The following is a 15000-nucleotide window of genomic DNA, read 5'->3' on the forward strand; positions in this document are numbered from 1 at the left end:
GATTTTTATTGTGCCAAATAAATTTAGAAGAGACACTTATTTAAATCTTACAAAACGTCTAATGCAAATAGCAAGGAAGTATTTGAAACAAGTACAACAGTCTGGGTTGTGTGTTCATTTTAATCACACTTCGCCTGCCAGAAAAGGAGGGAGGCAGCTAACACCAGATTTGCAAATCTTGTTTTATCTTCTTAACCCAAGGGACATCATTTGCATGAAAAAGATCATGAAAGAGATGAAGTTATAGGAGTGGTGAGATATTTGAAACCAGCTACAACTGAGATGGGGATATAGAGGCTTCTGATGTTACGAAGAACAGCCAAAGACTTGGATAGATATAACTTGTAATTAAATACTTTACTACACTCTGAGATGCTTTGTAGTGTGGCAATGATTGCAGTTTCAGAAATGGACATATATAACAATACATCATCTCTTATAGACATTCTGTGTTCTTAACTCCTGATGCTTATACCTGAAAAGTCTGTATGATGACATAGACTGTGATTGAGGTTTGATAACTAAAGAAAAGAATGAAACTGCTAGAACCTTGTTAGGTTCTTCACTTGAAATAAAGGGTTTGGATAAAGGACCATTTGTATTCTAGTTACCTGGAGTTTAGTGTATACGAATTTAATTAGGTTTGTAAACGTAGAAGCCAAGTTAAACTTCCACTGCAACAAGAAATTCCACTGCATCCTATCAAACACTTTTCTGGTGTCTAGTGACACCAGGAGGTATAGGGATTTATTAGTTGCACAAGTGGCATATATTCTCTGAACAGCATCCTCTTTTAATCAGTCCTGTTTGGTCAGATTTAATTCTAGTAGTTAATATATTTTCTCATTTGCATGTCAATATTTGATCTAATAATTTACAGTCAGACTGTAGAAGAATGATGGGTCTGTGAGAAGCACATTCCTGATTAACTTTGTTGGGTTTTTTAATTAATAGTGAGGGTTTTAATATTTCAGGTATTGAATTGCCATTCCACACGTCTACAAGAGCTGGGTATAGGATCAGTCAGAAATCCTTCAGGTCCTGCTGATTTGTCTGATAGGGATGATTTAAGGGAGATCCATACCTCTTCCTAAATCTCTTCCCACAGCAACTCTGACTTTGCATCCCAAATGCATGGCCAAACATTTCAAAACTGAACAGATCGGTGATTCCTAAAAAAGGTACAAACATAGCAAGAATGTACAAAAACAAACAAAAAGAAGTCATCAAAGCCTTTTTAGATGCAAATACATAGTACAACTGAACCATTTGTTCAATGATAAGTCAGATATTTAACTAAGAAAACGGAAGCAGAGCTGATCTATGTGCCTTATTCAAATTAGCATGTATTGTTTTTTAAAAATTGTCTTTACATAATTTAAAGTCATTACTCAAGAGGGCACAGTTCTCCCCAGTTCTCCAACATACAAGACAATTTGGAACTGACTGTAAAAAAAGATTTACGTGAAAAATCTGAATCCCAGTCCCTGAAATCTTCCAGTATGCTTTCTCAGAAAGACTGTATAAATTGGTTTATGCCAATCATTTCCGAGCCTTTGCTTTGGTGAGGAGAAAAGGTGCCACTTCATGTAGAGGCCCCGAAATAATTTAAGGTTGGTTAGGGACTCTGGCAGTGAGCAGAATTATCATTGTCTCGTTAAGATCTCTTTTAAGTAATCCTTGTAGAACCATAGCTCCAGTTCCATGTCCTTTATACCCCATGGTGTCTCCACTGCCCTGAGGAAAGCTAGCTTGTCTGCAAAGTGAAGAAGTGAGGACAAGCAGAGGCCTCGTGGTCTACGTGGGGACAGGAGCCGGAGAACTACGAGCTCGTTCAATTTCTAAGCGTGATTCTTGTGTCAGGTTTAGCCAGATTGGTAAAATTATTTCCAGAAATTGGATAAGTGGTTTCAGAGCCTTCTGCTTTCTCAGGTAAACCAATAATCTGATTTTTCTTGCAGCCAAGATTCTTCAAGTCATCAATCTTGACTCAGAGTTTTGCAATGGTGGTGGAAAGTGAAGATAGCATCACCTCTTGGCTGTTAGCAATATCTTCCATCATTGAAATATGACTCTCAGCTTTCATTAAATGACTCATTTGCCGCCCCTGCTTTCTGGTAGATTGTTAAAAGTACCTTTCAACGTGGAAACAGAGCCACATACGTCATCCAGTCAGTAATCAGACCTGTCCGAGGGTGAGTTTACCTCAGCACGACTAGTCTTGGGTCTCAGCTAAAATGGCATCAACTGGAAGCCTGCCATCAGCCTGCACCGCTTCACCGTGTTCTGGGTCCTTTTTAGAAGTGCCACACTGCGGTCGTGAAGTGGAGAAAATTGGAAATTCTTGGGGTTCTTTCTCCTTACTCATGTATTGGCACCCAGCAGAGCAGCAAAAAATATGAAAAAAAATAGATTTATAAGTAAGAAAAATGAGTTTTTTGGGGCAAAAGCGAAGCTTCAAGCTAGTCAACCATACTGCTTGGGGTCATGTGACCACTCCCATGTGGCATTTATTTCAAAAGGTAGACGCAGCAGACCAAGATACTAGGATAGAATGAGCTTTTGTTTTTTCTGCGATGTTAAATCACACTTCAGTGGGCACCAATCCCAGATTAAACTATGTGCTATATTTGTTTTGGTTTATAAGATGGAAGAGCAAACTGACAACAGCTGAGTTTAGCTCACCACTTAGTCTGAGCTGGTGGCTAATTTGCCTTCTGCAGTCTTTGCTTATGTAATGATAATGTCTTACTTTATCTTATACGGTGGAGTTGAAAGAAAATCACAGTGTTAGCAGACCTAGTGCTAGCTTCAGTTACATTACCTAATGACAGTGGTTGTTGCTGAGCTCACGTTGGGCAACTCAATACACTTTGCAAATGTGCATTGTGCTACTTTGCTGTCAAAACAATAATTCTGGTGTTGGCTGGTGGTAGAACAGTTAGAATATCACTGCCCTTCCACATATCCAGTAACAACAAAACATGTGGCTTCTGGTTCTTCAAAAAGTAGCTGGAAATGTCAGGATACATGATAGGTAGCAAGGAAGAGCAAATCTCAACTCATAGAAATCTATTTCATTTTGGAAGAATGAACACCAACTGATCCAAACATCCCGTTGGTATTGTTCATGTATTTTTATTTGGCTGCTGGCCTATCTCTGGCACGTAAGCATTGTTGCTGATGTGTTCGTAAGTGTATGTTTGGTGTGTGCTATCTTAAATGCCCTGACCGTGCCATCTCATCTTAGAGGTCTCTCTTCATGACCTTGACTGTCTTGCTCAAGACCATATCTTAGTCCAGAACATTCATTTACATCAAAAACCCATTATGAGTCTCGGTGTAAACATCACATGAGTCCAGGTACTGCATTGTCTATAGTGCTCGGTTTCATATAACGGAAATCTACCCTTCATTATCTCCATTCTGTGCTTCTCTTAAATGACTCTTTTGCTTCCAACCATCCATTTCACACACACACACCCCCCCGCCCCCGGCTTCAACTAAGCCGCAGAGTATGCAGAAAAAAATCAATGTGCTATGTTAGACACTGAGCCAAAGCTCTGTAAGATGAAGTACAGGAGTAGACACACACAGACACGCACCCGCGAACCCGCACACACTCACACGTACACACACGTGCACCCACACATATGCAAGCCCCCCACTGCCCACGAGAACTTGAACCCCTCGAGTATTGGTGGTTATTTGGAACGGCCTTGTTCGTGTACAAAGGTTCTCACAGTGTCGCTAATGCTGCATGCGGATCACCTCTGCTCTACACCATAATCTTCTACAGGTCAACACAGACATTTCAATGATTACATCAGCGGTAAAATAACTAATTCAGTTCTACTAGCTAATGGCTTCTCTGCACTTTTCAAAATTGAGCTATGATAGTACTCTCCTTTAATTTGGCTTCTGAAACATGCCGCTGTCTTTATCCTGAAAACCCAGCCCAGCAGACCGTAACCAGTAGAGGGAAATGTGTAAAATATGTCTCTTACACGAAGGCCACTTTGATAGCCTCTCCTTTCATCTCCACAAGCATGTCGCTCCTGCCCTGTCGTACAGCCAAAATGTCCCACGGCAACACCTGGTGCCACAGAGAGTGTGGCCCTGCCAGCCTGGGGCGACCTGCGGTAGCCTGCGGGTCAGAGCCAGGCCACGGGATTCCTCAGAGAGTGGGCCAAGAAGTGACCAGGCCTGCGTGGCCCAGCCAGCCAAAGCAATTAGCTTAGCAGACAAGTTTCCCTTAGCATAGTCACTGGACCACGGCCAGGCCCTCAGCAGCAGTGCCGCTCTTACCCCTCTGCTGCCACCTGCTGCTGTAGAGGCCTGCACTACCTACTGCATCCTCAGGCTCACCTAACAGATCTATCTGACCAGGGTGCACACTCGTCGGGTTTGGCCTTGTCTGTTGGTGTCTGCCTCTTAGCAAGTGCGGCAGAATAAATGGTTCAGGTTTTTTTCAGATGAGCTAATCAGTCTAATTCTGAATGTGCGCTCTGTGTGCTCTCTCTAACAGGAAACTTCAAAGGACTGTGTAAACAGATAGACCACTTCCCAGAAGATGCAGATTACGAAGCAGATGCCTCTGAATACTTTTTACGTGAGTGCCCCTCCTGTTGCTTTAAAATGGTGGGATGAACCAAGTAGAGGAGTTCTTGTTAATCTCTGCTGAGTTCTTCTTAATCTCTTTTAATCATTTTCAATCAAAATGTCATGTGTATATCAGGCATGTTGTCCACTAAGTAAATGCCTGACCTGATTTGTTTCGGGGTTTTATAACAAAAAAAACAACAATTGTGTGTGTGTTTATTTTAAAGTGACCTGCCTACTTTATGTTGATGTTGGTTGCGATATGGAGATTGTGCCCAGGTTTATGTCCACAAAACTGAGGTCCAACAGTAAAGCAATCCAGACGCCTTCAGCATTTCCAGACTGACTCTCCATGTACATACAGCCCTGTCAGATAACATGTCCTGCTGTGATCGGATGGGCCAGGATGCTTTGAAAACAAAAATGTAACCTTGACTTTGCTTTCCATGGAAAATTAGCTAAAAACAGTAATGAAGTTTTATTCTTAGATCATAGAAGAATGCACGCTAAACAAAGATGTCAGACAGTTAATACTAATACAGATGTAAATGTCCAGAGGATCTCAGCAAATAAATTGCACTGCTGTACTGAACTGCTCTACCGAATCAGGTGATTTAAGAATCCTTTTCCTTATATTTCTTTCTGTCTTTATTATTTGTATATTGATACAGAAACTGACCTTGAGCTCCATTACAACTGCACTACAAAGGAACTTTGAGATGTATGGCTAAGCGCATGTCTTTTAATACTCAAGAGCGCATTAACCAAAGTTAATTTTTGGATTCTGATTTTAATAGAGTGATATTGTATAAGGTTATTTTTTTCATATCTTTAAGTAAAGCCTTTGAATATTACCTTCACCACAGTTTAGAATGGATAAGCACCACAGCTCTTGTGGTGGTGACCCTAGCTAATGTCAAATTATCATGTGTTTGCTATATGATCATAGGTAAATGATCATGTGTTGGCTATATGATCGTAGGTAAATGACATCCTTCTTATGGACTATCATATAGACAGACGCCTGACTTGGGAGACTAACTGCAAGGTAACTGGCCCCACCTAAGCTATAGAGATAAAAGCCAACATGTCAGGCAGCTGACGTTTTTTGTGACAGCTGTGTCACATTCAGTAGTTTGTAGGAAACTGAACATTTGTTGCCTGTACATTTGACCTCACATGTGAGGGTGGGGTATGTGTTGAGGCAGTGCAGCTTATGCTAACAGCGAAAAATTAAGCTCCACCAATTAGCTTGTGGTTATACCCACCACTGAAGGCCGCTGTGATAACGAGCTCAGCTAATGAGCTCAGCATTAACGATGCCCAAGCACCCAGCCTTGTTGAGATGGTTTGGATCCCTGCTGGACCCTGAGTTCTGGAGGTGATAGGTTGGAGTGGTTGGAGTGTCACTGCAAACCTCAGACGCTTTGTGTGTGTGAGTGAGTGAGTGTATGTCCTTTTATTTCATTGCAATTGGATGAAAAGGCAGCAATGCTCCCAATGGTTCGTGAATTAGGACACACACATCCATAAATATTTCAACCTCTTTCCTATATAGGTCAGTCCTCCCTCTCTCTCTCTCTCTCTCTCTCTCTCTCTCTCTCTCTCTCTCTCTCTCTCTCTCTCTCTCCTCTCTCCGTCTGTCTCCGTCTCGTCCTCCCAGACTTCTGTACCTTGGCTCTTTGGGAGCCTAACCGTACACTGGCTCAGGGCACTGTGAAATGGTCCAAATGGTCCAAACTGCTTGCTGGGGACTAGCACAGACAAAAGCGGGAGAGAGGCGGAACGGTCGAAGTCTCCTGCAAAACTCGGCCGAAGCAGTGAGGGCTCTCGGGACACTTCCTCCGCGGGGACACTCTGATGATCTCCGCTCTTACGTTTACAGGATTTGGCAGACAATAATGTTATCCAGAATGAGTTACAGAAGAGCTTTGTTGTCTGCTCTTGAATTGAACTTTATTACACTATAAAGTGGCTGAAGGTTATTTTTTTAGGTCACGGCCTAGGAAAAAGCATTCAGGTTATGATGTCACACTGTGCCACTGTACATGCTGTCCTCTAGTTACAAGGTACTGCAATAGGTACTGAAAATTCCCTGTAAGTACAGTACGTACTGAAAATGCCATGTGAGTATAATAGGTACTGAAAATACCCTGTAAATACAATAGATACTGAAAATACCCTGTAAGTACAATAGGTACTGAAAATACCCTGTAAGTACAGTAGATACTGAAAATGGCACATAAGTATAATTGGTACTGAAAATACCCTGTATGTACAATACAAGAATGTTTAGGCGTTGGATTTTTTTAATCAGCCATGAACATTTCACTAAAGGTGTGATGAGATACACCCTTGGGGAGGTGACATCCTGCATTTTCATATAATCTCACAGGTGCGAACGCTGTACGTTAGATTCTTCTGCCTACCCGCTGATTATCCTTCATAAAACAGGTGTGAAGGTGACTTCTGATGCTCTCCCACTGGACTTTTTCCATATCCCTTGACCACTTATATTGCGAAGATTAGTTAAGATGTGCTACTCTAGAAAAATGTGAGAGGAAGTCAGACTCTAGCTTCCACTGAGGGGCCAGGTGGCTTAAACTGTATAGTCTGCCTTGCTCTATACAGCGACTGTGTTGAGTAGAGCTTTTCTTATGGATTTCTTTGTGTTTACTTACATGTTTTAGTAGCTCCTCAGATTATCCCGAGGTGAACCTCGTCTTATTCAGATGTTTATCTGAAGGGGCCGCTGTGCTGATGCACTGAGCACAACATGGGCCACTGCTTCACTGTTCTTCACCTTTAAGCCCCACCCACACACCCCTTTCCCTGCTATGCTGTGGATCTTTGTACTCCACCTGGCCTGTAACGCGCAGAGTTCCACAGTTTGCCCTGGGTGTCCTCTGGCTCACATGTTCCCTGGCTGTGACCCTTTAACCTTTTGGATGCATTTGCCGGCCAATAGCAGGTGTTGGTGTAATTTCCTCTCTAATGCCTCCTTCACACACTCTTCCCACGAGACTGTCATCTCCAGTGTACTAATGTTCTCGGTCATTCTGGATCATGTTACCAGGTCTAGCCCCTGACCTAATCCAGGAGATGGAGCTAATATCTGCCTTTACACCCCAGTCTCTGGCCAGGTTTTAACAAGCCATAAGGAGAGCCTCTTACCGCTTTTGAGAACCTGAATGTGTCACAATTCTCCTGGGTCTTTCTGCTTTTCTGTGCAGCCTCCTCCACTGTTAATCAGCAGTATTAACACCTTGTCATGCCTGCAGCAAAATCTCCCCTGTACCAGCACTGCCCTACAGGAGGAAATAAAATGTGCTCCAGATTGGCTGGCTTCCCATAGCGTGTTTGGCTCTGGTCTTCTTTCCGCTCCCAAATGACAAGCTTCCCGGTACTCCGAGGACATCACAGACATTGCATAGGAGGAGACATGTCCTGCGAGTTTCTGTTGCCCAGGTGATCTTCCGCTCTTCCCCACCCCCCACCTCCGACCTGCATCCCTACCCCTTTTTTTCCTCTTCCCAACTGATCCCACCATCCCTCCTGTTATCCTCTATGTGCCGGATTTCTGCCTGTGCTGTTCCTTGGCTCTCCCTTAGTTTCCACCATCTCCAGTGTGACCCGGTCCAAGCTGTGTTACAGATCCACTGATGAAACCTCCGTGCGGTCCGTTTTACTGCAGTTGCCGCTTTTCGTTCCGTCTGACTGGGGTTGCCGCTCCCGCTGCTCCTTGCAGTCATGCAGGAGCAGCGTTCGTCCCGCCTGTCACCCGACTCCTAGCTCAGCCTTGGAACACATGGCCAGCCTACTAACACTGGTCTCTATCGCTTCCAGCATTGTCATGGTAAAGAGAAGGCTGACCAATCCCCACGTCTGTAAAAGCAGGCCCTGTGCTTTCCCAGCATGCTGTTCCTGTGTCCACCTTGCAGTCAATTGCCTGCTTGACTTCCTTATTAATCAGTGCACTTTGTGATTATAAATGCTGTCCTTGAAGGGCAGAGTCAAACCAGCTCTGGAGGCTACTGTCTCTTTTGAGATTTCTGAATTTTTTTCTCCACCCTTCTGAAATGGATGCTGATGTTCATTCTACATTTCTTCAGGACCAGACTTCTAGAGATATCCAAGTTTCCACTTACCTTCTACAGGAGACCTGTTGTTAGAGTCGTATATCCACAGAAGCTGGAGTAGGTGGCTGACACAACTTTGACTTCATCATTGGTCCTCAGCTTACTGTTTTCCGCACATTTGCTAAGAGATCAGCAAAAAGGTCACTAAGATGGTGCAACTAGCCATGACCTCCTCTCTAATCTCTGCCACCTTGGTGGATAGCTGTGCCCTGTAAACCTCATCTTGAATGCAGTGAAGAAGTCGTTCAGTAGTCCTTGTCCTGAATGCAGTGAAGAAGTCGTTCAGTAGTCCTTGTCTTGAATCCAGTGAAGAAGTCGTTCAGTAGTCCTTGTCTTGAATCCAGTGAAGAAGGCGTTCAGTAGTCCTTGTCTTGAATCCGGTGAAGAAGTTGTTCAGTGGTCCTCATATTTTGCCATATGGAGCTTCCTCAGCATGGGGATGACCAGCTGGTGTGGGATGCAGTCATATGTGTGGTCAAGTCAAGCCATATGACTGACAAATCATATTAAAAAAAAAATCAGGACTGCAATTTATTATGGAGCTATATTCATGCCCTTATTTAGTCATAAAAACATTTGCTTGGCCATGGCAAACAGCCATATGCATTCATGCATAGTCAATTAAGCTGAAGAAAAAAACAAACAAACAAAAACAACTGCATTTAAATGCTCAGAACATTGCAATGACAAGCCTGTTGAGCCGCATGAGAAATAAATGAATCAAATACATATGCAAATTCACAAATGTACAGCTATACATTTCCATATAATTTCAGTCCACGCACAGACGCTGGCATGCAGTTAGGCAGGGAAGTTTCCTGTATCAAGCTGCTTTGGGCTGGAGTCATGGTGACGCAGAGGGCCAGAGGGCTGAAGTTCAAACTAGTTTTTTTAAATCATACTGTGTCAGGGCTGCAAGCTTCTGCCACACCACGGCGACCCAGCCAACACAGAGCCAAAGGAGGGCCAGGCAGATGGCAATGAATGGTGAGAGGGGGAGAGCTTCTCTGGCTGCCCCCCCGGGGCCCCCTTGCTTGGCCCAGCTTTCCCCACCCCAGATACTTACTTCTCCATTGCCCTGGACTCAGCTAACCCAGATTAGGACTTCTAGAAAAGTCCTAATCTAATTTTGCTCTTTATTGTTTATATTGTTGCTATTGTGGTGTCTGTGGTCGACCAGAAGAGGATTGCGCCCCCAAACCCTTTGAGTCTCGGTTCCTCTCAAGGTTTCGTCCTCGTGCTCTAGGGAGTTTTTCCTTGCCACTGTCGCCCTTGGCTTGCTCACTGGGGGCTCATACTCGGACATGTGTAAAGCTGCTTTGTGACAAAGGCTATTGTAAAAAGCGCTATATAAATAAATTTGCCTTTGCCTAGGAAAGAGCGTGAGCGAGAGAGCGAGGGAGAGTGAGTGAGAGAGTGAGAAAGAGTGAGCAATTTGGAGAGAGAGAGGGGGGGGGGGGAGCGTGAGCGAGAGACCGAGGGAGGGTGAGTGAGAGAGTGAGAAAGAGTGAGCAATTTGGAGAGAGAGAGAGAGAGAGAGAGAGAGAGAGAGAAAGAAAGAGAGAGAGCATGAGCGAGAGAGAGCAAGTAACACAGCAGAGAGCCAGCAGAGAGCCAGCAAGAGAGCACAAGAGCGAGAATGAGTGAAAAACAGGAGGAAGCGTAACTGGGAGAATGAGTGAAAAACAGGAGGAAGCGTAACTGGGAGAAGGAGTGAAAAACAGGAGGAAGCGTAACTGGGAGAATGAGTGAAAAACAGGAGGAAGCGTAACTGGGAGAATGAGTGAAAAACAGGAGGAAACGTAACTGGGAGAAGGAGTGAAAAACAGGAGGAAGCGTAACTGGGAGAAGGAGTGAAAAACAGGAGGAAGCGTAACTGGGAGAAGGAGTGAAAAACAGGAGGAAGCGTAACTGGGAGAAGGAGTGAAAAAAGAAAAAGGTATGGAGAGGGAGACAGAGCCAGAAGGCAAAGGCCAGTGAGGAGGTGTGACGAATGAGCAGCAGTGGAGGGTAACAGGTGGAAATGGTAAAAACGAAAGATTAAGGCTGGACTCCAATCACATTTCAAATGTGTTTTTAATCACACCCTCGTGCCCTCCCTCTTCCTACCTTCTCTTCAGTTTTACAGTGCCACGGTGGTGACTCTGCTTTGTTCTGGATAGCTGCCATACCTAACAGTCACATACATACAGGCACTTTAAATGGTCTTAAAGTTTATGATACATTTTCAAATCTATAGGAGCCAAAATAATGAAAGGTTTGAGGGTATGTTTTGGGTGATACACCTTGGGTAATATGGATACGAATAAAACATATTAGTAGTGTCCAGTAAACAAGTTGATGTTTATCAAGCTGTTTAGTGGACACCACTGATAAAGGTTGTTTGTTATATATCAAAAACGAATGTAAAATACAGCTGAACAGACTGAATGAACAGTAGGGCTGCGTCAGGGTGGAAGGTGTGTGTGTGTGTGTGTGTGTGTGTGTGTGTGTGTGTGTGTGTGTGTGTGTGTGTGTGTGTGTGTATGAGTGTGTGTGTGTGTGTGTGTGTGTGTGTGTGTATGTGTGTGTATGTGTGTGTGTGTGTGTGTGTGTGTGTGTGTGTGTGTGTGTGTGTGTGTGTGTGTGTACTGAGGAAGGATAGAGGAAGACCTGGGCTTGCTTGGCAGTATACGCTGCTCTTCTCTTCTGCATTACTGTCGGGCACACAGGATTCAACACATGTAACACGCGTGGTGTTTCTCTTTCATGGTCATGACATGTGTGTATTATACCATTGACAGTTTTGTGTTTAAATCGTGGTTGGCAGGTATAAGAGTTTATTAAGTAAACTCATTTGAGCCACAGTGGGCTTCAGCTCTCTGACACTGCACTCTCCAATCAGGCCTCTTAAAAACTGCAGATCAAATTAACACACAGCACTTCACACGTCTCAGCAAGAATACCCTAAAGAGAAGAGTATCCGCAATGGTTTCAGAGAAAGGATTAGCTTTGTGATGGTGCTATCTAGCTTCCTCTCCAAACACAAAAGGCTCGCAGTAACACGCCGAGGTGTGGAAAACAAACCAGAACTTAGAGTCTCTTTTACTGTTTTCCTGTCTCCAGTAACTACAACAAGACAGGCATGGTGCCATTCCATGTTGTCCTTCGTTACGTGAAAGAATACGAATGCAAAATGCTAAATTTTCCATTCTAAATGGTTCAAAATCCAAAGTAGAAATGGGAGTGCAAGTGGAACAAGCCCCACATTAAACAGACAAAAAAGACCTGGACATGAAGCCACGTGCAAAATCTGCTTAATCTGCTCTAATATGCATTAGAGCTGTAAACATGTCACATGAAAAGATTAAAGACATTTACATAAAAGAAAGTCAATTAAAACACACTTCATTTTTGTTTTGGTGACATCATACTGGGCATAGTCAGAAACCTAACCTAAATGTATAGTACACTAAGACAACAGTTTGCTGTAAGACTTTCATACGTTCTTTTCATTTATTTATTTTTAATTTTTTTGCTAAAATCAGCTCCACAGTATAGTTTCCCCGCAAACAATTTCCCCACCAATTCTTGAGACTGGCCGCCTACCACAGATTGCATATAATCACACGATGTGGGTCAAAGAGCTGCAGGTGATTAAAAGCCTTCATTCGGAATGCCCTGCAACATCATCACGCAAAAGACATGCAAGTTGTGTTGTTTGTATGTTTGTTTTCTTGACAGCTAAGCAACTAGTCAGTTCTGGTGTTTGCTAATATGGCTAGTGAATTACTGAACTGTATCTATATAATGTCGATCCAATATTTTGCACTTAAATTTCTGTTTGATGTTCACTAATGAGCTTGATATAGCCAAGGATAACTATGCAACTAACAGCATAATGTAACTAGGTGAAAGTTAACAAGCTAAATTAATTTTCCAGCTGATTTGTCAACTTTTCTGAACAAGTTATTTCCACAGCATTGACAGATTCAGCAAAATACATAAGTGTGTCTTTTTATCGAGATATTCATTAATATCGAGATATTCCCGTGTTTACTGCTCTTGCAAATCTAGCAGGTTCAACTCACCAGAAAAAAACTAGGATAAAAAAAGACAGTGGTGTAGTACAGCAGTGGTAGAGGTCACAGAGGTCACCCCAATGAAGCCTTTAAACTAATGAATTCTGCTTTGGTGAAACCTTTAAACTGGTGGAGGTCACACTGGTGATGAGAGAACAGAAGTGGTTGCTAGGTTACTGATCAGCCAAAAAAAAAAAAAGGAAAGGAAAGAAAGATTTTAATGTCTGAAGTCACAGGAAGGTGTGAACATTCAAACCACACTTTTAATTAGGGGGAATCTACGGAAAATGCACAGCTCCAAAACAGCCTTCCTAAATCCAGGTAGTGAAGGCTTACACGCCGTGATTAAAGTGCCTGTGGAAACGGATCCTGTGGAGTTGAGTTTATTAAAATTTTATATTGACACTGAGATAAAAGAAGCTTGATGAAAAGCTTTCAAATATGAAGCATCACTTCTCCTATAGCAAAGATGTGAGCGAAGATGTTTTTGACAAGGGCTTCTGCACTATAGATCACCTTGTGTAACTGCTTAGGTGTACTACAACTAAACGGACAAGTCCCTGTATAGTTAAACACAGCGATGCATCACTGTGTCAACCGACAGGACTCATCACAGGGTGTTTGTTTGCTGTGATGGAGGTGACTGGTTTGGATAATGTCGGATATCCAGGAGTACAGCATTGCCTTTAGATCACAGTATTGTTTATGTCAAGGGAGGGTTCTGTTGGGGTCACGCCGAATGAATTTTCTTGCAGTTTGGCATCAATGGAAGCAGACTGCACAAAACGCATCTGTACAATCTCGGTTAGGGGTGAACCAACTGCAGTCCAGATGTGTTCACACGCACTCCACAGTGAGTGTTAGGGGTGAACCAACTGCAGTCCGGATGTGTTCACACGCACTCCACAGTGAGTGTTAGGGGTGAACCAACTGCAGTCCGGATGTGTTCACACGCACTCCACAGTGAGTGTTAGGGGTGAACCAACTGCAGTCCGGATGTGTTCACACGCACTCCACAGTGAGTGTTAGGGGTGAACAAACTGCAGTCCGGATGTGTTCACACGCACTCCACAGTGAGTGTTAGGGGTGAACCAACTGCAGTCCGGATGTGTTCACACGCACTCCACAGTGAGTGTTAGGGGTGAACCAACTGCAGTCCGGATGTGTTCACACGCACTCCACAGTGAGTGTTAGGGGTGAACCAACTGCAGTCCGGATGTGTTCACACGCACTCCACAGTGAGTGTTAGGGGTGAACCAACTGCAGTCCGGATGTGTTCACACGCACTCCACAGTGAGTGTTAGGGGTGAACCAACTGCAGTCCGGATGTGTTCACACGCACTCCACAGTGAGTGTTAGGGGTGAACCAACTGCAGTCCGGATGTGTTCACACGCACTCCACAGTGAGTGTTAGGGGTGAACCAACTGCAGTCCAGATGTGTTCACACACACTCTACACTGAGTGTTAGGGGTGAACCAACTGCAGTCTGGATGTGTTCACACGTACTCCACACTAAGCTGCCATTTTGACAGGGCATCTGCTACACAGCTGTTCCTTCAGGGTACCAATTTTTTTACAATCAGTTTTATGTACTCAGAAGGCAATTGATTGCTACTGACACTGACATTAACAATTACATCAGCTCAACAGCCTAGAAGGACAGCTCAGTTACTTGAACACAGAGTTGTTGGTCTAATGTATAGCCACTAGCATGTTGCATAGCACACCTTTGTGCTTTTAGTCAATTTGTAGCTGTTTTTTCTTCTTCTTCTTTTCAGTATGTTACACTGTGGCATTACCAGTAATGGACATTTCTTTGTGTCTATGGAGAAGTAGGTAAGATATAGTCCTGCTATTGTCGCTCAGAGCTGTCACAGGAAATGACTTAAATGTGCCACAAATATTTCTAACAGTGACACAGCGCTCCTTGTGTGTGTGTGTGTGTGTGTGTGTGTGTGTGTGTGTGTGTGTGTGTGTGTGTGTGTGTGTGTGTGTGTTAAGAGCTGTTTGGGTGCCTATCGATATGCTGCCATTGTTTTGCGTAATAGCTGTGTCGTCTCCAAACAATGGCGATTGTGCAGGCTAAGTGTTTGTAGTCATGTGCAGGGAACAGCAGGATTCTTAGGCATCGTGGGATTAATAAGCATCTTTGCAGAATCAGAGGCCCTGCACACTGGAGCAGCTGGTTAGCGAGATC

At 43.7% G+C, this 15000-nt stretch overlaps 1 protein-coding gene across 2 annotated transcripts in view; it reads left to right on the forward strand.

Moving 5' to 3' along the window:
* The window catches only part of cacng2a (calcium channel, voltage-dependent, gamma subunit 2a), a 55886-nt gene that overhangs the window by 33119 nt on the left and 7767 nt on the right, over nucleotides 1–15000 (forward strand). For both annotated transcript variants that reach the window (XM_081711381.1, XM_027017844.3), the window contains exon 2: nucleotides 4529–4612. In XM_081711381.1, coding sequence (XP_081567507.1) covers nucleotides 4529–4612 — 84 coding nt within the window. The remainder of the gene's footprint in view (nucleotides 1–4528; nucleotides 4613–15000) is intronic.

Source organism: Electrophorus electricus, chromosome 3, assembly GCF_041902795.1.
Source record: "Electrophorus electricus isolate QZ-2024a chromosome 3, ASM4190279v1, whole genome shotgun sequence".
Lineage (NCBI taxonomy): Eukaryota > Metazoa > Chordata > Actinopteri > Gymnotiformes > Gymnotidae > Electrophorus > Electrophorus electricus.